The sequence below is a fragment of the Vitis riparia genome, chromosome 1, assembly GCF_004353265.1.
Source record: "Vitis riparia cultivar Riparia Gloire de Montpellier isolate 1030 chromosome 1, EGFV_Vit.rip_1.0, whole genome shotgun sequence".
In the NCBI taxonomy this organism is placed as follows: Eukaryota; Viridiplantae; Streptophyta; class Magnoliopsida; order Vitales; family Vitaceae; genus Vitis; species Vitis riparia.
Window position 1 is genome coordinate 1,156,786 of NC_048431.1, and position 21,436 is coordinate 1,178,221.

Below are 21,436 nucleotides of genomic sequence, written 5' to 3' on the forward strand. Positions count from 1 at the left end.
TTAATATTAACATGTTACATTTATCTGAATATAAAAAATAAAAAATGATTATCATGCATGCCAATCCCAACCAAAATAATTCACAAATGAAAATCCTTCCATGTTTCAGAAATTTTAAAAAATTTAAATCCATGAATTCAATAAATAAACCAAAGATAGCTAGATTCACCCTTTTTGGATAAAGGTAAAGTTTTAATTCTTCGTACCACACGGGCACAAAGCCAAAGGTTTTGACTACTGATTTTCCATTTCCAAGCTCAAAACAGACCCAATAAATGGCTAGCTCCAACCACTGTCACCCTCACCCAATTCTTTAAGCATCCAGAAATGATGAAAGGCTCTTGGGCAATATCCATCCTGCTACTCTTATCACTACACAAACCCACATTTTCCTCAATCCACCAGAAGCTCTCGGAATTTCAAAGCAGGCTTCAGAATGCAGCACTACCTCCATTTCCATCACTAGATGGGTCGCAGGTGATGATAATTTTGTATCTTTCTTTCTCACCCATGTTTGCTTCTGGGTGTTGTAGTTGGTTGTTTGGTAAATGGTTTTTTTTTTTCTTTTGTAGAATGGGGGAGTGTTCTACCCTATTGCATATGGGGCTGATCCAACTGGGGTGAATGAGAGCAGTGATGCAATACTCAGTGCTTTGGCTGATGCTTTCAGTATTCGAAATGGGGTTGAGATGTTGCCTGGAATCACTGATTTGGGTGGTGTGGTCATAGATTTACAGGGTGGAAACTACAAGATCAGCAAACCCATTAGGTTTCCGGCTGGTGGAGGAAATCTTCTGGTCAGTCTCCCTTCTTCTCCGTCATCCTCTTCATCTAGTTCTATATTAATTCTTCCTTCTTCTTTTTTTAATCCAAAAATAAGGATAAAAAAATTTAAGAAAAATAAATACAAAATGGTTTTCTTCTTTCAATCTCTATTTAGTATTTACTTTCTTGGGAAGATGTGGTTTGCTGTGTGTTGCCGTTACGTGAATCTACAGTCATTGACTTGGAGAGGTTGGTGAAGCCTTATTGTTTTTGTTCTTTTCCTTTTCAACTTTGCTTGTGGGTTTGTGCCACGTGTCTGATGAGTATTTTCATGCATGGGAGCGCATCCATACGGATACTTTTCACTTTTATTCTCACTCTCTCTGAAGTTTTAACTTTTGGAGGGAAACTAAAAATTCAAATCATAAAGATAATATTAATGACTTGATTTATAAAAGTTAAAATAAGTAAATAGTCTTATGAATCTTGCAAGTTATTTTAATTCTTCCTTCCCTTCTTTCTCCTTATTGGATTTTAATGCTATTTTAAAACTTATTAAAAGTGCATTAGTGAATGCTTTTACTCGAAGGGTTTTTGATGAGAATGTTTCCTTTGAAAGTATTTTCAAGAAAATTATTTATCAAATATTTCACTATAAGATCATCTTTAGTTCATGGGAACGAGAAGTAAAAATGAATATCTTATTTATTTTTTCCTTTATTCTCGTGTTTAGATAACTTAAATAATTATAGGTATGGAATCAAAAGTGATTTTAATGAAAATAAATTTCGTTATATGTAGGATTTTAATTCATCCAAATTATAAGGTATTTTGATTCTACAAATTATTTTTAGAAATATTTTTCAAATATTAAAAAACCAAAGACTTTTCTAAATAACTTATTTTTAAAAATAATTTTTAATTTTGATTTTGTAAAGTAAATCCAATTTATATAATGTAAATTGAATTTAATCCACGTCTTATTGAAAATAAAAATAAAATTTTAATATAAATAAATAGTTTTTAATAAAACATGAATATTAATAATATAATACAATCATAAATTATATTTTTTTATAAATATTATAAAAATATAGATATTAACATTAATTGATTTATTTTGTTAAAAATAAATAATAATAATAATTCAAATTTAATAATTTCTAATACTAGTTATATGATTTTATATATTTTAAAAATATTATAAAAATATGGATATTAATATCTTATAAAATCATAATTAATTTATTGTATTAAAAATAAAGAATAATTATTCAAAATAAAGCTCTCAAGAATTTTTTAAAATAAAAATAAAAATTTTTTTAAACTATATGTATGAATATTATTAGCATTTTTTTTTCTATTCTTATTTTCACTTAACCTCGAGATGGGAACAAATTACCATTCAAACATGACATATTATATGTTATACAAACACAATAATTGAAATTACTAAATCTATTATTATTTACGGACAAATAGGAATAGAAACAAAATATTCATTCTCATTTCTCATTTTCGGATACTAAACATGTCCTTAAGTGGTTTTACAACACTAGAAGTGTTTTTAAAAAAATTTAAAAGTATTTTTAAAATTTTATCAAATATTTAATTTTTTTAAAAAAAATACTTTTTAAACTAAAAATACTTTCTAAAATCATCATCGAACTTTAAGTCAAATTCAAAACTTATTAGTAATATGTAATTAATCATATATCTAAAGATTTTTACATTTAATACATATTACCACTTTTTGTATCTGATCATCAACTGGCATGTAACACCATCCTTTGTATCATTGATTGGAGTCATATACATCATAGGTTATAGGCTAATAGATTATGAAGATCCATCAAAGAGAAATATTTGGAGAGAGAAATTATTTGAATATAGTTGGTGAAGATTTTAACTATTAAAAAATTAATTTATTAATTTATTTATTATTATATTTAACTTATTATGTGGTACGACATTTTAAAAGTACATGAAAAAACATTCCAACTTCTAACCCGGCCAGTAATTAGGTATGCCAAGGGACTCTGCGGGCATCAGACACATTTCCAGACGATGAGCATCTCATTGAATTATGGTCACCAAATTCGCATAAACTCAACACATCCTCCATCAATCCTGGTGATTTCCCCATCATCAAAGCCCAAAACAACCCGATCTACTATGAAGACATCACTTTCAGAGATATCCTCTTCGATTCCAACAACAGCGGAGGTGGTCTTTTCATGATAGACACCGCCAGAATCCGCATCAACAACTGCTTCTTCCTCCACTTCACCACCCAAGGAATTCTAGTCCAGAAAGGCCACGAGAACTTCATTTCCTCCTCCTTTCTCGGCCAGCATTCAACCGTCGGCGGGGACAGGGGCGAGAGAGACTTCTCTGGCACCGCCATTGATCTTGCTGGCAACGACAATGCAGTCACTGATGTCGCCATCTTCTCAGCTGCCATTGGAGTTTTACTCAGAGGACAGGCCAATATAATCACTGGGGTGCACTGCTATAACAAGGCTACGGGCTTTGGAGGCGTTGGGATACTGGTGAAGGCAGGTGGCTCACTTACTAGAATCAGCAACTGTTACTTGGATTTCAATGGGATAGTGATGGAAGATCCAAGTCAAGTTCATGTCACAAATGGATTCTTCCTTGGAGATGGAAATGTGGTTCTGAAATCAGTCCAAGGCCATGTCCGAGGTCTCAACATTGTTGATAATATGTTCAATGGCAACCCCTCGAACATGAAGGCCATTGTTGAGCTAGATGGTCAGTTCACTGACATTGATCAGGTGGTTGTGGACAGAAACAATGCGATTGGGATGAGCCCGAAATCGACAGTGGCGAGATTGACAATTCCCGGAAATGGGACTCACTGGGTTGCAGATTTCTCCTCCCTGCTGCTGTTCCCAAACCGGATCAATCATTTTCAGTACTCGGTTTACGGTCAAGGGGGGTCTGGGTTTGTAGCTCATTCAGTGACCAATGTGTCCAATAATATGCTGGTTGTGGAGAGCCAGAATCCTATTCAAGGGCTTGTTTCCATTGTTGTTGAGCAGTGAAGATCAAAATAGGATCTCTTTCATAGATGTTTGAATCTTTGATGTTATTACAATATATTGATGTTCATGGTCATTGGACCCTGCACATGACTTCGAATTTTCCTATCTTTTAACTCTCAGAGGAAGATAATTGCAATGAAGATGGGTCTCTAGAGATTTTTGATGAAATATGAGGATGTGTTCATGATGACAAATTTGACACTATGGGACTTTTCCGGGTCGAACTTTCAATGATTCAGGTTCCATTATTCAAAATCCTACTTAAGAGTGAATCTCAGCTAGCTCATGTCATCCCAACTAAGAAGAAATTTTGGTAGCTAATGAGATAATATTCTCATCCTCATTCTCTTTCATAGGTTTGGTATCGTTATTAATTTGAGTGCTGTGGCTTGAAGTCAAACTTGTGAAGTGCCTGGTACCATGGATGGTGGGAGAGTTCTCCTTTTCCTTATCACAAAAGGTAGGCACTAGTTGATGAATAACCAATTGCAGTGGATAAATTCTTTGAGAGAGCGAGGGTGAGGGTGTGTGTGTGAGAGAGAGAGAGAGAGCGAGAAAGAGAGAGAAAGAACCCTTTCTCATTCTCTTTCTCTACCTCTTTTAAGCGCATAAAAAAAAGGGATGGAGGACAGTGGATTATCAAGTAAGCATATCCCATGACACCATTTTCCCATCATCTTACCGCAACTCTGCACTCATACTTGTTGGTCTTTTCCTTGTGTGTACTATGTCTCCCCTTGAGTGCCTTCTCCATCTCTGTCTTCTTACTCACCTTTCCTTCTTTGTTGATCACTTCTCAGCTCAGTTCTTCCCATGCCATGTCTGAGGCTCTACCTCCATCCCCAACTCCCAGCTCCACCCCACCTCCTCTGCAGCTCCATGAAGCATCCACTCTGGACTTCAACCTTGTGGTGATAGTAGCAGCCATGCTATGCTTCTTGGTCTGCGCTTTAGGCCTCAACTCTACCCTCCAATGTGTGGTCCGCTGCACACGCCTTGCACTCACTGAGCCAGTCCAGTGGGCCGCTTCACGTAGACTGAACTCAGGCTTAAAGAAGAAGGACATGGTAGCTCTGCCAACCTCAACTTACTCCAATTCTGGCTCACCATCAAGGTCTTCAGGCTGTGTTATTTGCTTGGCAGACTTTTCAGATGGGGAGAAGATAAGGGTGCTTCCTAAATGCAACCATTGGTTCCATGTCCCCTGCATTGACAAGTGGCTGCTCTCTCACTCCTCCTGCCCTACTTGCCGGAATCAACTCAAGTCCAATGACTCTCTGCCCTCTTTAGAAACTCTCATAACCTTGTAAACGTTCAGTCAAAGTAGTGTTTTCCTCTGCTTCATGGTCTTGTCAACTTTGAGTAATTGTTTAGTACTGTTTTCCCTCTGTTTACCTCTCTTTTTCTTCTCATTCTTTCGCTATGTAGTTAATTGTAGAGGCTCCCACTGCCCTGTGACTCTTCAACTTTCAGTATGTAATCCTTTAATTTCCTTTCATGCAAGTGAATTAAGCTGCTGTTTCAGCGGAGTAAACACTTATCGTTCAGTTTCTTTTCTTACAGCTTTAGAAATTTTGCTCTCCCCTCTGGAAGCTGGGTCTTGTACAATTAATTGCTGTCAAAAAACAGCATTTTTCCATTGATAAAGAAAAATTGTAGAACTTGGGGATTTCAAAGTTCTGTTTTTCTTTTTTGATTGAGCTAGGAGTTTGAAGAAACACATGAAAACACTTTTTGCCTTGTGCTTGCTTAAGGTGAAGCCACTACGACTCCAAGTCTGTGGAGGGTAGTAAAAGAATTTATCGGATGGCAGCCTTTGGGCAACAAGACCTGGAAGTTTGATTAACCCCAACTCAAAAACTTCAATTCCTCACGGTTCGAAAATCTTTGTTGAATTTCGGAGAAGCTCATGAAGAACTCTGTTGGGACACGTGACAATCTCCATGGTGTGACTATTATCCAAGTATTGCCCCCAATGACAACACGTCCCTGATCCCCATTGCCCTAGATTTCAAATGGGTTACTCATTATCTGATTGATCATCCATTATGTGTTCAGATGAAGTGTTGGTGCTTGGTGGGAGACCAAAATTTGCTTTTAGATTGGACGTGTTTTGTTTGAGGTGGGTGTCCATATCCACAAGCATGCCAGTGTTGGAATATTAGTGATGGGGTCTCTGTAACTTTACTGATATGATTGCAGAACTCTTCACTTTCTTTTGCATAAATATATGCTAATCCTTGGACCCTAAGCACTACCATCCTTGCCTGCAAACTGCCTTTTTTGTTTTTTGTTTTTTTTGTAGACCTTGGTGGCATCTCCAATCAATCATTCCATAAAAGTTACCATTATAGCTGAATAATCCCTGAAAACCAAAGGGATCAGATGGTAGAATGGCCTCAAAGACATTGCAGAGTGAAAAATCTAGTGTTCTAGGGTTAACAAATTGTAACATAACATCTATGTTTGACAAAGTAAATCTGATCAACCTCCACTCACACACGCCGGCTGGGCTGGTTTTTTTCATTTTCCATAAACATCTTTCACTAAACATGATTCAACCGGCAAGTTCCTATCTTGGACAATAACAGGAAAATACATTATTTATTGTATAAAGAAGTCAGAACTCGAACTTCAAGCTGTGTTTTTTTTGCAGACTAAGTCAACACCCTATTTCTGCAATACTAAACTCTATTGATTGTGCACCTAAATTATTTTTATATTAAGACCATGAACAAGTAGTAGAGCCCAAGCTTATTTTTCATCTTCATTCTCGTAGTATTCTTCTTCCTCGGTGCTGTCATCATAGAAGTAATCATCATTGTCGTCGTCATCATCATCCTCTTTGTCATATAGGAGCCCTCTTAACTGCTGCCTCTTTAGTTGCTCCTGAATTCTATCTCTAATGGCCGTTCCCTGAATAAAAGCACAAAAATGTATGATCAAATGCAAAAAACCACAATCTATGAATGTGGAAGTCAAAGGACACCAGTTCACAGAAGCACCTATGTTTTGAGTGTGCATGTGTGTGTGTGTGTGTGTGTGAGAGAGAGAGAGAGAGAGAAGAGCTCACCATTTTGTGGCAACTTTCTTCAAACATCTCAAGAAATCCAGCAACAAATCGATCAGCATTCTCCACCCATTCATTTCTATGCATACCAGCAGTTTTGGCTACTATTTGTATCTGAAACATTCACAGCCCAGAAACATACCCATGAAGTTTCCATAGGCCATCACTTGATTTAACTACCAGCTGGTTGTCATATTCTGAATCAGGAACTAATGAGTGATAGCATTGCAACTTTTGGCTAGCAATTCAATAATATGCCATTTAGGTGCAGAAGAAATACTTAACTAGAAATATTACTTATTTCAAGTTGATTATGTGCCACATCACCATCAAAAGGAAATATCCATTCGGGGAAGGACCATAGGGCCTTCCTGGTACATAATTAAATGTGAAATATGATGCCATATTCATGAACTTAATAGAACCCAAAGAGTTCATCATCATTGAAAATTTTTTGAATTGGGCCCTTACTTGAATTGAACAAAGTAATAAATAATTTGAGAAGCTCCATATTTCTTGAAAAAAGTGACTATATTTCAGCCATCAACTTCCATTAGGCAAGTACAAGCAAACCAAATGCAGAAAGAAAAAATTTTAAGTTTACTAAATTGATTACTTCACAAGTACAATTTATTGGGGAAAGTCCATTAATCTTCATGTTAGGGAACTTTTGGAAGGGGCATTTCTTAAACCCATGAATAAAGGCTGGTCAGCACAAAATTTTGGTGGTGAATACAGATGATCATCAAGCCCCTGTAAGCTGTGAAGTTTTAATCTCATGAATTCTTTTCAGACAGGTGCCAAAATAAATTTCATGAGCATGGGACTTTAAAATGAAGCTTATAGGGCACACAATATAGTCTCTGATGAAGCATGATTAGGGTTTGACTCCTGTGAGGACCATGACTACAAATCAAATATTACCATCAAGGGTGTAAAGTTAAGATATCATATTTGATGTACTAAGAAGACAGAGATAATGATATATTTTTATAAAAATGCATGATGTAAGTTCAAGTTCTTTTGGTATGAAAACAAACATACCTTTTCTCCCACTTTTTCTTGATGCTTCTTCACTTTCTCGTGCAGCTTTTTTAATCCCATGTTCACCCTCAGCCTCTTTTCCTGATAAAAGAGACACAAATCAGAGTCGAGCAAGTAAGAAGTCAAACAGGATCTTGAATAATGTTTAAAAGGAATAAATTATGAGGATCAAATATGAAAAACCATGCCTTCACATAGCTAACACCAAGATCCTTTCTTGTATATCCACGGTCCAAGTTACGCATCACATACTGGTTATAATCTTTAACAATCCTCATTATTATATCTGATGTAGAGATCCCATCTGTACGTTTTGTTTCCTTAAACTTTCCAATGGACTTAACCTGAGATAGAGATTTATGTGGCATACATCTTAAATTAAAACCAATGATGCTCTACGGTAGGAAATTATTTGCAGTCCAGAAAAAACATAACCACAAAATTTTGTAGCTCAAACAGAATATTCTGCATAAGATAGCAGAAGGAAAAGACAAAATACCAAATTTGTCACATCCAAGGGAAGTTGGACATAGCACCAATTGGTGATAAGATGAGAGAAAACCAGATGAGATGTGGGGTAATGCACCATGAAGAGGGGTCCTGTCATCACTAATCGAAAGGGACTTATATGGATCAAGTTGCAAGCCAAAAGGAAGTAGCACTGAAGTGGGGTAGTAAAGACAAAATGGCCTGTTATTTAATGAAATATATGGCTCCAATTAGAAAGTGGAACTTGATTTACATTCCCACCCACGAGGATGGGAAAATACTTTATCAAGTTTGGTCAAGACATATTCATAAAGACTAACTAAAGGTAAGTTTTAAAAAAAAAAATCCAAGTTGTATTAAAAGCATTTATACAAAATTAGGGTGTCATTCCAACTTACAAATTCATAGACATCTTTTCCAGCTCCACTTGCATCAGCATAACTGAAATTTTAGAGTAGATAAGAGCAATTAACATATTTAAGAATACACTCAAATTGGGTATTTGGAAACTACATAGGAAAAACAAATTTTCTATCTACAAAATTTGTGTGCATAGGTTCAATACGTAACAGGCAGATGGAATCATCTCTGAAACGGCCAAGAATCTGATAGAAAACGACAAGATGGAAATCAGGTTTTTAAGCCAATTATAAAATGTCATAATTTTAAACAAGTTTTAAGAAATACAGATAAAGTCATTGGAGATGCAAACAAGAGAAACTGAATTCCTTTGTTTTTTCCTATTTCTGATAGGAACAAGATAAATTTATTCCGAAGCTATGAACTGCAAAGTCTAAATATGATTTCATATAGTTTCCAAAAATGCCTTTAGCAGTGACTTTATTCTGATCATACCTATGTACTGACATTGGCGGAAGCCCTTTTTTCCTAAAATTACAATTCCAAACAAAAGAGAACCAAGGAGAAATTTCCAACATTTGAACATCCTATAAGATCTTACTACAAATCAATTGAAAGTAGTTTATTTGGGCTGATTAACCTTACGGAAGAGAGTCGTGTGCGACATAATCAATCTCATGTTTGTCAATGAACTCTTGGGTGAGCACCCATGGTGCATCAGGAATAACCTCATCGACCCACCTGCATCAAATAGATAACCATTCAGTGCATTCCAAATAAGAAATTCAAAGTAATTTATTATATGCACTCATGAAGCAAATTGTAACGTTCAAAAGTTTTACCAACAAATCAAAAGCACCTATTACCATTTCCGCTGAGTTACTCAGCGACAGATACGGAACAAAAATTGCAACTGCAGACTTCATTAATTTCACATGGTCCGTCAGTTCTAACTAAATTTCAAAACAAACTACCAACATCATCCCAAAAATGCCTTTTCCCTATCAATTGCCACATAATCTTTTAATTTTTTCAATAGAAAATATTTTTTTTCCCAGCTAATACAGCACAACTGCAGAATTCTTCATAAACCAGAACACAGACTTATATACACATAAACCAACCTGCAATGGCGAAGAGATTCATAGCGCTCAGAGCCGGTCATAACAGTTTTGCCCTTGTATTTGTGAGTGACTTCATCATTGCAGCAACCAACAAGCAGATATGTGTTTGGAAACCTATATTTCATGCATCCAGAATAAATTGATAAACTCAATAAAATCAAATCACAGACAATTCCATAACCATAAAACCCCAAAAAGAATAAAGAAAACAAAAACCTGTTTGGCTGCTTTCTAGATATATTAATGAAGATCTTAGGACAATATCATCACCTCATCTCAAAACGCATAGTCTCACAAAGAATGGAAAAAAAAATCAACAAAAAGAGCAAAATGGCATACAAAAAGGCTACAACATATTCATGGGAAAGAAAAACGACACCCATGAACTATCACATGATCTATATCAATCTCTAGTTCTCTTCACATAGTTAACATTTAGAGGCGAATTTTCTTTCTAGGGTTTTTTCTCCAAAACATATAAAATTGCAAACTTGCTAGTCCTTTCCCAATTAACACCCTTGCTCAAAACTCCACCAAGATAACGTACAATCACTCAATTTCAAGGCAAACAGAGCCTAGAATCACGCCACATGTTGTTCCTCTTTCTAGGATTATGAAAAAACAAGTCATACATACATGAATTCCTAAAAAAAATGGAACTAGAAAAAGAAATTACAAAAGAAAATTTAAATTAAAAATAAAAAAATAAGGGAGAGTCACAGTTTCTTGGCTTGCTCAAGAGAGCGGGCATGGCCGAAATGGAAGAGATCGTATATGCCATCAGCATACACACGAACCGGTTTTCCGTTCTCCTCACTCTTCGCCATTTTCTCCCCCTCTGAAAGCTGCTTCCTTCTCTCCTATGGTTCCCGCAGCGCGCACAGGGACGAGAAAAATGATTAACCTCTTTTGTACGGGCAGGGCGGGGCACCTACATGCCACGTGGCTAAAATGACTTTCGTATGACTTGGCATTACATGCCACGTGGCTAAAAAAATCTCACCATCACATTTAGATTAATTACTTCTCAAATCACACTCATGCTTTTTTTTTTTTCTTTTTTTTTAAGTTTGATAAAGAATTCCTAAATAAAAAATGTATTAAAAAAATTAACTGAAAGAAATAATTTAATACGGAAATAATAATAATATTACTTTTTATAAAATTATTTTTTTAATTATTTCCTATTTAGTGAATTGGACGGGCACGGCCCAAAGATTTGATTTGGACGGGCTGAATTGAATTGGACCACATTGGGAGGAAAAATCATTTTTAAATTCAAAATAATAGGTCAACTTCTAACAAGTGGGGTTAAATAGCTTACAAAATTTCATCATCCTATAGATGACTACCTCAAATTTTGGAAAATATTTTTTAAAAAAAATCAGCCAAAAAAATTAGGATGAAAAATGTGAAAGAATTGGACTTTTCAACTCAAATAAGACATTTGAAGATCTAGAGAAAGTAAAATTTGAACAAAAGAAAAGTACTTAGGATTGTTGGTCTAAAATATCTAAAAATTTAATAAAATATAAGTTTTAAATTAAATTAATTTTGATACGAGATATTATAAATATAAGTTTCAACAAATTTAATAATTAAAATAAAATTAGTCAAAAAATTATCAAACAAATATTTTGGAGAAATTTTTGAATTTTAAAATAATTTGATTTTTTTATTTAAATGCTTTTAAAATCGTTTTAATAAGTTTAAAAATGTTTATTTTTAAATAAATAAATATAAATTGAGACATTTTAAAATTATTTTAAAAAGTAACAAATTTTAAAATATATAAAAATAATTTACTAATTTTAAATTTATTTTTTCATTTTTCGATGAATTGTGGAGAAAGACTGATCTCTGATAGATTTCAACATTCAAGAAAATTGGTGAAGAAAGAGACATATGGCGTTGGAAAAAGGAACAATCATGGAGTGTCTCCATTCTCTACCTGTCTTGAAAATATCAATTCCCATGACCCTTTAAGTCTCGCATCTTTGAAATTTTGGGTCTTGGGCCACTTTCACCTCTTATCTTGAAAACAATTTTTTAAAATAAATTTTACAAACAAAATTTTCCCTTTTAAAAGACATTTGCAATTAAAGTAAATTCTTAAAAAAAATATTTTATTTTAAAATTTATCAAACATGTTCTAAAACTTCAAAAATCATTTTCAAAAACCGTTTTCATATAAGTTTTTATTTTAAAAAACATTTGAAATTGCTTATAGCAAATCACCTTATTTTTAAAATAAAATATTAAAAACTGATTTTATTTTAAAATTTATGAAATATGTTCTAAAAAATTTTTAATTATTTTTAAATAAATTTTAAAAATCTGTTTGGTGACTATTTTTAAATAAGAAAAATAAAATAAAATGTAAGTTTTGCAATCAAAAATATTTTTTTATTTTCATTATAATGTTTTGAGATAATATTTTTTAATTATTTTTATTTATTTATTAAGAATTATTTAAAAATAATAATTATACAAATAATATGTAACAATGATTAAAAATATATTAAAAAATAAAAAAATTATTTTAAAAATATTAAAAATTGATTAATAATATTTTAGATTTTCAATTATACTTTTATTTTTTATAAGAACAATTTTTAAAAACAATCATCAACCCATAACTATTTTAAAAAATGGTTGGTCTAAATTTTTCTCCATTTTCTTCAATCAAATAGGGATGAAAAAAATATAATTTGAAATAAATAAAATAATAAATGTGTCGGCAATAATTTTATCCGACTTCACTTGATTATTTTAGAATATTAATTTTATGCATTTAATTTAAAATAAAATTAATAATACGCAGTTTTCTTGAATTGCGGTCAGTCGATAGGAAAATGGGTCTAACCATTCATTATTCCGCACGCTTACCTTTTTGAAGGCGCCCACATTTTTCGAGGAAAACGACGTCCCTTGGCTGCAAGTGCCGACAGCGCGCGTCTGAAAGTTTTCTCACTCCCAAACGACACCGTTTTAACTACTGATTTCGATTTTCAAACTTTCCGGTGAAAATATCAATGGTTGGTTCAATTTTACCTAATACCGATTGTAATTTAAAAAAAATAAATAAAAAAGATGCAAAAATTTAATTAAAAAATATTAAAACTTTGTAAAAAAACCTTACTAAATAATAAAATATTAATAATACAATGCATCAACATTTTAATTTCTTTTCACAACTTGTTAGGAATAGAAATATTATTTAAAATTTTCTTTTTTATGGTTGGTTCTTTACAAATTCGAGAAAAAATATAAACGGATAAAACAAAAAAGAAAAATAGAAAATATAGAAAAATAAACAAAAAATAGAATTTAAAATTAAAAAATTATTTTACATGTTTCTGTCAACTCATTTTATTTATTTATTTATTTCATTTTATATTAATATTTAATAATTTACAAATTTCTAACTAAATTTAATTTGATTTTCTTTTATATTTTTTCATGATAAATCAAATGTAAGAAGATCAAGCCTTTGATCCTAAAGAAGTGGTGACGGGCTGTGCCTCAAGCTTAGAATTTGAACAATTTGAAACATGGGCATGCAAAAAATTGATTTGGTTTGGAGGAATCCTTTCAGCTCAGCACGTTGCAGGTAGGAATGTAGTAGTACTGGTATTTACACGCCAAGCTTCTCTCTTTGATGAGGATGAAGGAATCCACTGGAAATGGAAGTATCTTTGCTGCATACCCAGTCACTCTCTCGTCTCGTCTTCCTTCTTGCTGGGTGGTCCGCAGGTTCTAGGGTATCTACCAAAATCATTTTTCCCAGGTTTTGCGAGTTCCACACAGACCACCCTGCCATCCAAATACTGATACAGAAAATAAGATAAGCCTTGGAAGAAAGTAAATGCATGTGGGGAGGGAAAACCAGAGGAAAATGAGAAGGTTGAACCTTGTGATCCATATTTTCTAGGGCAAGCATGGCATGATCTTGAGAGGTATATTGGATGAATGCGTAGCCTCTTGGCCTCCTTGCGGCTTTGTCTTTGACAACGTCGACTGCCAGAGAATCAAAGATGGTACATGCAGTTAAAAAGATGAGCAAGGTCTGAATTGAATGTAGAAACGTAATTCATTCAGTAAGGCCTTTGATGGATGATGGGGAAATCAACACAAGATGTGTACCTTCAACTATCTGGCCGAATTTTGAGAACTCCTTCTGCAGACTACTTTTGCTGGTAGCATATGATAAATCTGCAGCTCAAGATGCCCGAATTTAGTAATTAGTAAACTTTAAGATGAAAATTCTGTATGGTTTTGAAATGATAGGCATTTGAGCAATCAATGGAAATTGAATCAGTTCTTCATGTTTTACAAGGCATTTGTAGCCACTTAGTTTCCAGAATCAATCAACAAAGTCTAAGATTTTTCCACCATTTTTAATGGCTATGTCAAACACAATAAACTGATCCGGTTTCTATACCAGGCATCTGCTAATATAATGAAGCAATTAGGGATGAGATGTACTGCAACAAATGTGTCCTGATGGAAGATGACACCTTATCTTACATTCTGATTCTAAATGCAACCAAGAGAATGCTAAGTTCATTTACACAAACAAATGGTTCCCAGATGCTCACTCATCATGGATGGTCATTTATGCATGTTTTATCTTACGTCTTACAGTACTAAGAACAGTTTTTCCCTTTCGGCTCTAGGAGAAAGCCAAACATAGTTCTGGAAGTGGTTTTTTTCCTCTTCATCTTCTAGTTTCTTCTTTCCACCTCTTTCCATCTCTCTTGACTTCTTGAGCATCACAATCTTTTTGGAAACTTAGAGCCTGAGCAAGGCCGCTCTGATCAGCTATCAATTGACCTTGAGATCCTATTGATAATTTCCCAACTGCTGCCTAGATTAGTTGAGTTACCAAATTTGCTAGGAAGTCAGCATCCGGATTAGTTTACCCATAAGAACAAGAAAATGTCAGAGTTTCTGTATTATAACTCCTATGGGTTCCTAGTAATAATGTAAAATGCAAGGAATTGTCCGAGACTGGCATAAAAGCCTCTTTCATCACTGAACAAACCAGTTCTCAACCACACTCACTGGCTCCAATGAGGCCATTTCTTAGGGAAGAACTTCCATAAGCTAATGACAAAGCCTTTCCAACCCACAGAGTGAGCCCAAATGTGTAGTCCAGTGCATTCTCTAATGACAAAGCTACTTCCTTTTTCCATCAGAAACACACCAATCACTTTTATTAATTGGCAAGGAGCAAGAAGGATGAGGCATCCTTCCAGAATATCCAAAATCTGATTAAAACAAGAAGAAAAGCTCCAAAAAGAGATGTAAAACAATCTGCAGAGTAGAGGAAGATTATGAACGAAGCTACTTCTTCAATCACTACTAAAGAAACCACCAGTTTAGTTGATTACATGGCTTAGAAGACAGCATCCACCTTCTGCTTATAAATTTTCCTTCCGATTAATGTTTCATTCCTACCATCCTCAAAAGTTATTACAATCACTCTCTGTTGCCTGGACAGTTCTTTCTATAATTAAGGAGCAAAATACTTCTTGCCTTGAAAAATTACACCATTCCATATGTACCTGAATGTCAAATAACAATCTAGATTTTATAATCAAATAAAATTTTGCTATTAGCTGCTGTGAAGGTTGTTGGTTTAAACAACCCCACCAAATTGCAATCAAACTAAGCAGAGAGTTGTAATCACCACAGTCAAGATCCTCATACAAGACCCACCAAGAAGGATTTTAGAGGGGAAACACAGTCCTGTTAGCAACCAGAGATTTTATCTTCCTGCACCATACCTCCCTCCTTGCAATGCTGAAGCACTTTTACTTCTTTGGCTTGGCCAAAGCAAATGGATTTAGTAAAGTAACTTTCTAGATATGTACCTGAATGTCAAATAACAATCTAGATTTTATAATCAAATAAAATTTTGCTATTAGCTGCTGTGAAGGTTGTTGGTTTAAACAACCCCACCAAATTGCAATCAAACTAAGCAGAGAGTTGTAATCACCACAGTCAAGATCCTCATACAAGACCCACCAAGAAGGATTTTAGAGGGGAAACACAGTCCTGTTAGCAACCAGAGATTTTATCTTCCTGCACCATACCTCCCTCCTTGCAATGCTGAAGCACTTTTACTTCTTTGGCTTGGCCAAAGCAAATGGATTTAGTAAAGTAACTTTCAGAAAGCTTCTCTGCAAGCAGGCTCTTGTCATACTTTTCCAATATTTTTCCACAAGATGATTTGGGAGGAGTCAGAGTCCCACCCCTCCTTCCAAGTCCACCTTTCTACCTCCTCCCAGTATTTGCTACTCACCACCCTCAGCCACACATGAACCCTCTTGATTGTGTATCTCTGCAACCAGTTGCCTAATCAATCAACATCTTGCTTAGGCTTGTAACCCTACCCCAAACCAATCACCCTCTGAATTTTCTACGGTCTTTCATCTACCAAGGCCAGAATTGTAAACAAAAACCAATTCTCATGATATCCCCATTTCTAACCAAGGTTTAAACAAATCATATTTATATTTTTCATCTTAGTCTTGCACTCCGGCTTAGCTCAAAACATCTAAATTGTAAATCCTCTCTTCACAATTCAATTGAAATTAAACCTTAAGTTTTATCAACTAGACTCATAACATCACATGCCTAGTAAGCTCATCCAAAACCAACGCATAAAGAGAAGAATTAAGGACACAGCACAAATCCTTAAATGTATTGTTTTTGTAAATGGACGATCACTTATCACTCTTTTCAATTTTCCAGGGCTAATTATTGCTCCATCATACATTTCCTTAATCAAATGTATTTGAATGACACTCCTTTCTTTCCTAAAACCCGTCATGTTGTCTCCACAAAGACTCCATCGTACGCTTTTTCTAACGAAAATTTGAATAATCATGACGGGTTCAAGCAGGGATTCAATTTAGTGTTATAAAATCTAAGCTCTAGTCTCTCTTCTTTTTTCTTTTTTTCTTATGTTTTCTGGGGAACCAAACAGTCCCAGAAGATAATTACCAAAAGAATTGGAGGAAAACCCAGATAAAAGAGAACCAAACTTCCCAAAATTTTACCATAACAACAACAATCAAACAACTCCCACTTCATATTGTGCATTGAGAACCGATTCCAAACAAGCCCAGATCGGAAAATTTACAAAAAAAAAAAAAAAATTGCATATAATATATCCATAAATCCATGAATAGTAGATAGAAGTTTAAGAAACCAGAGAAATGAATTTACTTGAAACCATGATCCTGCTTGCAAGAGGATGATCGAAAAGAGATGCTCTAAGATTGAAAGCTTTCTTGTTCCAAGAGATTGTGAGAGATGGGTTGCTGTGGACTGAAACAGAGTGTTGATGCCATGACATCTTCCCTGAGAGACTTTCCTCCTCGAAGCAGTCGGTTCGGTTTGTTTCAAAACGCACCGTTTTAGAGGTCTGCTGTTTTCAATTTAACCCTAATTTAAATTTAAAGGTTTCTCGTCTCTCCAAAATGTGCATTTTTTATCATCAAATTAATACCCTCAATAAAGGAATTAAGCGAAGTTAATAAATAATTTAATCATATGATAATTAAGATAATTTTGATACAAGGTGTTATTGATTTAGCTATGTTTGATTCCCGAAAAATATGAATTTAGAAAATGATTTAGCTAAGGTGTCGATTAAGTGATCAATCAAGCCCCGTTCCATCGTAGGTTTAAAATTTTGCCAAGAAAAATTCAGGGGTGATTTCACCATGTGGGATATGGGAAAATAGTTGTACCTATTAATCCTTGAATTAGTATATTTAGCATATGCTTGGGCCTTCAACACATCCAACTGCATCCCTACTGACTACTACTCCTTTCTCCTTTGCGAGACTGCAGTGTTCCGTTGTACGTTGATTCATCAAAGTTGACGGAAAGCATGCTTAACATGGGCCTCTCTTAACGACCCATTGAGTGAATGCTGGGCTGAGTTCACCACAATTCGCACCATTTTAACATTAGTTTCATATTTAGTTAAGAAATTTTTTTCATATTTAGTTGTAATATGAAAAATTTTAAGGATATGTTTGATTCTCGAAAAGTATTAAGAAAAGAAAAAAAAATACTAAAAGAAATTAGTTTCTTATTTTTGGATTTACCATGAAAAATATTAAAGAAATTCAAATATAATTCAAATTAATAAGAAAATGATATAATTTTAAATTATTTAATATTTATAAAATAGAGTTAAACCAGTTTAAACTAGTATATAAAAATAATTTATTAATTTTAATTTTTTTTTTCACTTGACTTTCCTTCTAATTTCTCTTTCTATTTCTTTTCCCTTATATTTAATTAAAATTAATTAAAAATTTATATATTTTCGAGTGAAATGAGTTTAAAGTAATATTGTAGACCCCCTCGGGTGGGGGACCTCTCTTTTTGGTTTATTATTTTTTCTCTCTTCTTCCTCGCTTTCTCTTACCACCCCGACATTGAGCCGCATTAAGCGGCTAGATAGGACTGAAAAATGAAGAAAGACAGGCGATGAGGAGTTGTATTTAAGTGAGTTGTTCCTTGGGCAGCAAAGGAGAGGACGGGAAGTGAAAAAAAGTTGCTGATGGAGGAGTTGTCCCAGGCGGCCATAGCAGTTGATGGGTGACTTGTTTCAAAAAAGAGGGACATCGCCATTTGAGAAGGAAGGACAATGGAGCAAAATGGCGACTCCACTAGGGAGGCACAAGAGGATCAAGCTTGAACTTAAGATGAAGTAAGTGTGGCATTTGATTAGTCGATCAGTGGGTACCTATCTCTCTTTGTGCCTCTGTTTGCCTGACTGTTGATTGCACATTGAGAGCTATTGACGCCATTATCCTTGATGTATGCTTAGTTATTGTGTCTGTTTGGGACACTGACATGTTGATTGTATTGATTGATTATCTTGCATATCTTAGTATAGTGACTTTGATTTTGTCATGATTGTTCTGCTCACCTCGCATGTATAGACTCATTGTTGTATATTTTTCGACTTGATGTGTTGATTCATCGACTTGTACATTACCCTAATCATCTTTGAGCATGTTGTCTTTGTCACTATTCATTTTAATTGCCATAGCTTGTATATGAACATGAGTGATATATTTATACCCTGCTTGACTGCATGTTGCATGACTATCATTTTTCTGTGTGATTGCATGTCGCGTGTTTGTGTGGGTCGTACACCTATCCCCTTTACCTCCAATCCTCTGGTTTTCGGTCATTTCTTTCAATTTCGACTTTCGCTTTTGCAAGTGTGAGGCCTTGTGTACTTGTTTCTTTGACTGAGCCAGATGTTAGGAGTAAGGTCTAGTGACGGGCCATATCGATGTTTGGGAGCATTGTGGAGGAGATCGACACATTGGTGTTGATTGGAGTCCGATCATTGAAGACCTGTATAGCCTGGAGCTAGGTTTCATGGATATTTGTACAACTAGTATGTTCCCTCTTTCTGTTTTAACTTCATAGGGTTTTCGGATACACCCACATTGCTCACTGTGCACTCTAGTTGACCACTTAGTGTTGAGAGTTTTGAGAGATTTCACTATAGGAAACCCCTTGGGATGTCGAGGTAGTGCATATGTGGAGATGATGACCACCTTGCATGGAAGCGCCCCGTCTTTTCGGAGGCGTGTAGAGGGTTGCATACCGTTGGAGAGTATGACCGCTTCTGCTAGGGATCCTTTAAAGTTCACCCCTTTTCTCTTTAGAGTCACCTTGACCTTGTAGGTTGAGCCTTAAATCTTTCAATCATGATTTCTTTCCTTAACACGTGGGTGCATCCGTGGGCCTTCAGAGCCGGTTTGGCAGTGATAAGTTTATTTACTTTCGTAGTAATATCTTATATACCTACTCAGGATTGGATATCAGTTTGATTACTTTCGGGTTACCTTTTGGCATATTTGATAGACATTCCTTATGGAGTTTCCTTTACCTCGTATCTTATCTGGTATTTCATTTGTTGTAGGAGTATTGATACGTTCGGTCTGGGTTCGACTTCTTGGATCAGAGTTGGGGGCAGATTGATCAGAGCGTTAAACCAGTCAAACCAGATATTAGATCAAAGGGATATGGATTCACAGATAGTTACAGTTGACTAGTTTGCTATGGTCATGGCTTCGATTCAGGAGGTTATAGCTAGCCTCGGCCGAATGATAGATGGGCAGCAGGTCTCGCCTCAGGATGGCGCCCAATATGACCCTAATGTGCCACCACCTCCTCCACCCAATCAGTCAGCACCGCAAGTTATACCTTTCACACTACATAGTCAGACCGAGGTTGCTCCGTCTCCTGTCACTGTGCCTACTCCGACCTTAGAGGACCCACATGCTCGTATGGATAGGCTTGAGCAAAAGTTGAGGCAGTTGAGGACTTCAGACAGAGTTGTTACTTGAGAGGATTTTGATAGAGCACCAGTGGCCAGTTTACCAGCCAAGTTTAGGATGTTAGAGATCGAGCGATACATAGGGATTGGATGCCCCCGCATCCATTTGAGGCTTTACAGTACGATCATAAGAGCTCATGGATTGGACGAGGCTAAGACAATTATGCTTTTTCCCATGTCCCTGAGTGGCGCAGCTCAGCGTTGGTTTGCTTCATTGGATGCATCACGTCGTTGAACTTAGGATGATCTGACCTAGGAGTTCTTGAGACAACATGCATTTAATACTGTCATTGACGTATCGAGGAGGGAGTTAGAGGTGTTGAGACAAAGGTCAGAGGAGTCGGTCACCTCGTTTATCTCCCGCTAGAGGAAGAAGATTTTGCAGGTCATTGATAGACCATCTAAGAGGGATCAAATTAGCATGATTATGAGGAGTTTGCAGCCTCAATTTGCTCAGCACTTGATGGGATTTCCACATACAGATTTTGGATCTTTGGTATAGGCCTTGTACAGTATAGAAGAGGGCATAGCTAGAGGATTATGGTCTAAGTCTTCTCCTTCTTATTCGAATGGGAAGAAGCCCTTAGGAGGACAGAGATCAGGAGATGTCGGTGCTATCAGTTCGACAGGGTTGAGACCTCCTAAACGTTATCAAACAATTGGGCAGACTTTTGGACTCTACTACCCACTATCACCTTATGTGTAGTATAGACCACGAGCACTTTCATTGTCATATGATCAAACCTACGTGTCTCCTACATTGGCATTGCCTCACCACACCGCACAAGGCATAGAGAGGCCTCATGTCTCATATTCTGCCACAACGCAGCCATGCTATGCAGCACAATTTGTTGTAAGACCTACGACATCTTATCCCAGGCCTAGAGCTCAGCAGACCTCTGCTCCTTTTGCTTTGAGGACGCAGAGGCAGTTTTCACAATTAGGCATGCCATTGAGCCAGGCTCTTCAGAAGCTTACAAAGACAGGATTGTTGACGGCTCTCACTTCCAGACCACCACCTCAACCTATTCCACCTCAGTTCAAGATGGATTTACACTGTGCATATCATCAGGGACCAGGACATGAGACAGATCGTTGCACTGCTCTAAGACACACCATCCAGGAT

The 21,436-nt window shown here is 35.6% G+C and overlaps 4 protein-coding genes and 1 long non-coding RNA gene across 6 annotated transcripts; 2 read left to right on the forward strand and 3 right to left on the reverse strand.

Annotated features, from left to right (window-relative positions):
* The first annotated feature begins 305 nt into the window (after positions 1-305).
* On the forward strand, positions 306-4,001 carry LOC117912298 (polygalacturonase QRT3). Its single transcript, XM_034826836.1, has 3 exons — positions 306-477; positions 573-797; positions 2,790-4,001. Exons 1-3 carry the CDS (start codon positions 328-330, stop codon positions 3,831-3,833), a joined length of 1,419 nt encoding a protein of 472 aa, XP_034682727.1. The 5' UTR covers positions 306-327; the 3' UTR covers positions 3,834-4,001.
* A 409-nt stretch (positions 4,002-4,410) lies between these two features.
* On the forward strand, positions 4,411-5,393 carry LOC117912306 (RING-H2 finger protein ATL73-like). Its single transcript, XM_034826848.1, has one exon. It carries the CDS (start codon positions 4,490-4,492, stop codon positions 5,141-5,143), a length of 654 nt encoding a protein of 217 aa, XP_034682739.1. The 5' UTR covers positions 4,411-4,489; the 3' UTR covers positions 5,144-5,393.
* An 865-nt stretch (positions 5,394-6,258) lies between these two features.
* On the reverse strand, positions 6,259-10,789 carry LOC117924053 (choline-phosphate cytidylyltransferase 1-like). Of its 2 annotated transcripts, XM_034842607.1 has the most exons (8): positions 10,641-10,789; positions 9,921-10,034; positions 9,442-9,537; positions 8,835-8,877; positions 8,136-8,291; positions 7,948-8,028; positions 6,907-7,017; positions 6,259-6,749 (listed from the first exon to the last, which is right to left on the reverse strand). In XM_034842607.1, the coding sequence occupies exons 1-8, from the start codon at positions 10,745-10,747 to the stop codon at positions 6,588-6,590; spliced, it is 870 nt and encodes a 289-aa protein (XP_034698498.1). In that variant the 5' UTR covers positions 10,748-10,789; the 3' UTR covers positions 6,259-6,587. The 2 variants fall into 2 exon arrangements, with proteins under 2 accessions (XP_034698498.1, XP_034698506.1); XM_034842615.1 differs by lacking the exon at positions 8,136-8,291.
* A 2,608-nt stretch (positions 10,790-13,397) lies between these two features.
* Positions 13,398-17,349, reverse strand: LOC117912054 (organelle RRM domain-containing protein 6, chloroplastic). The gene is made up of 4 exons (XM_034826494.1): positions 17,160-17,349; positions 14,067-14,135; positions 13,834-13,940; positions 13,398-13,750 (listed from the first exon to the last, which is right to left on the reverse strand). Exons 1-4 carry the CDS (start codon positions 17,287-17,289, stop codon positions 13,634-13,636), a joined length of 423 nt encoding a protein of 140 aa, XP_034682385.1. The 5' UTR covers positions 17,290-17,349; the 3' UTR covers positions 13,398-13,633.
* Positions 14,592-17,132, reverse strand: LOC117912060. Its single transcript, XR_004650969.1, has 2 exons — positions 15,616-17,132; positions 14,592-15,490 (listed from the first exon to the last, which is right to left on the reverse strand). It is a non-coding gene; the product is annotated as an uncharacterized LOC117912060 (long non-coding RNA).
* Positions 17,350-21,436: the final 4,087 nt, after the last annotated feature.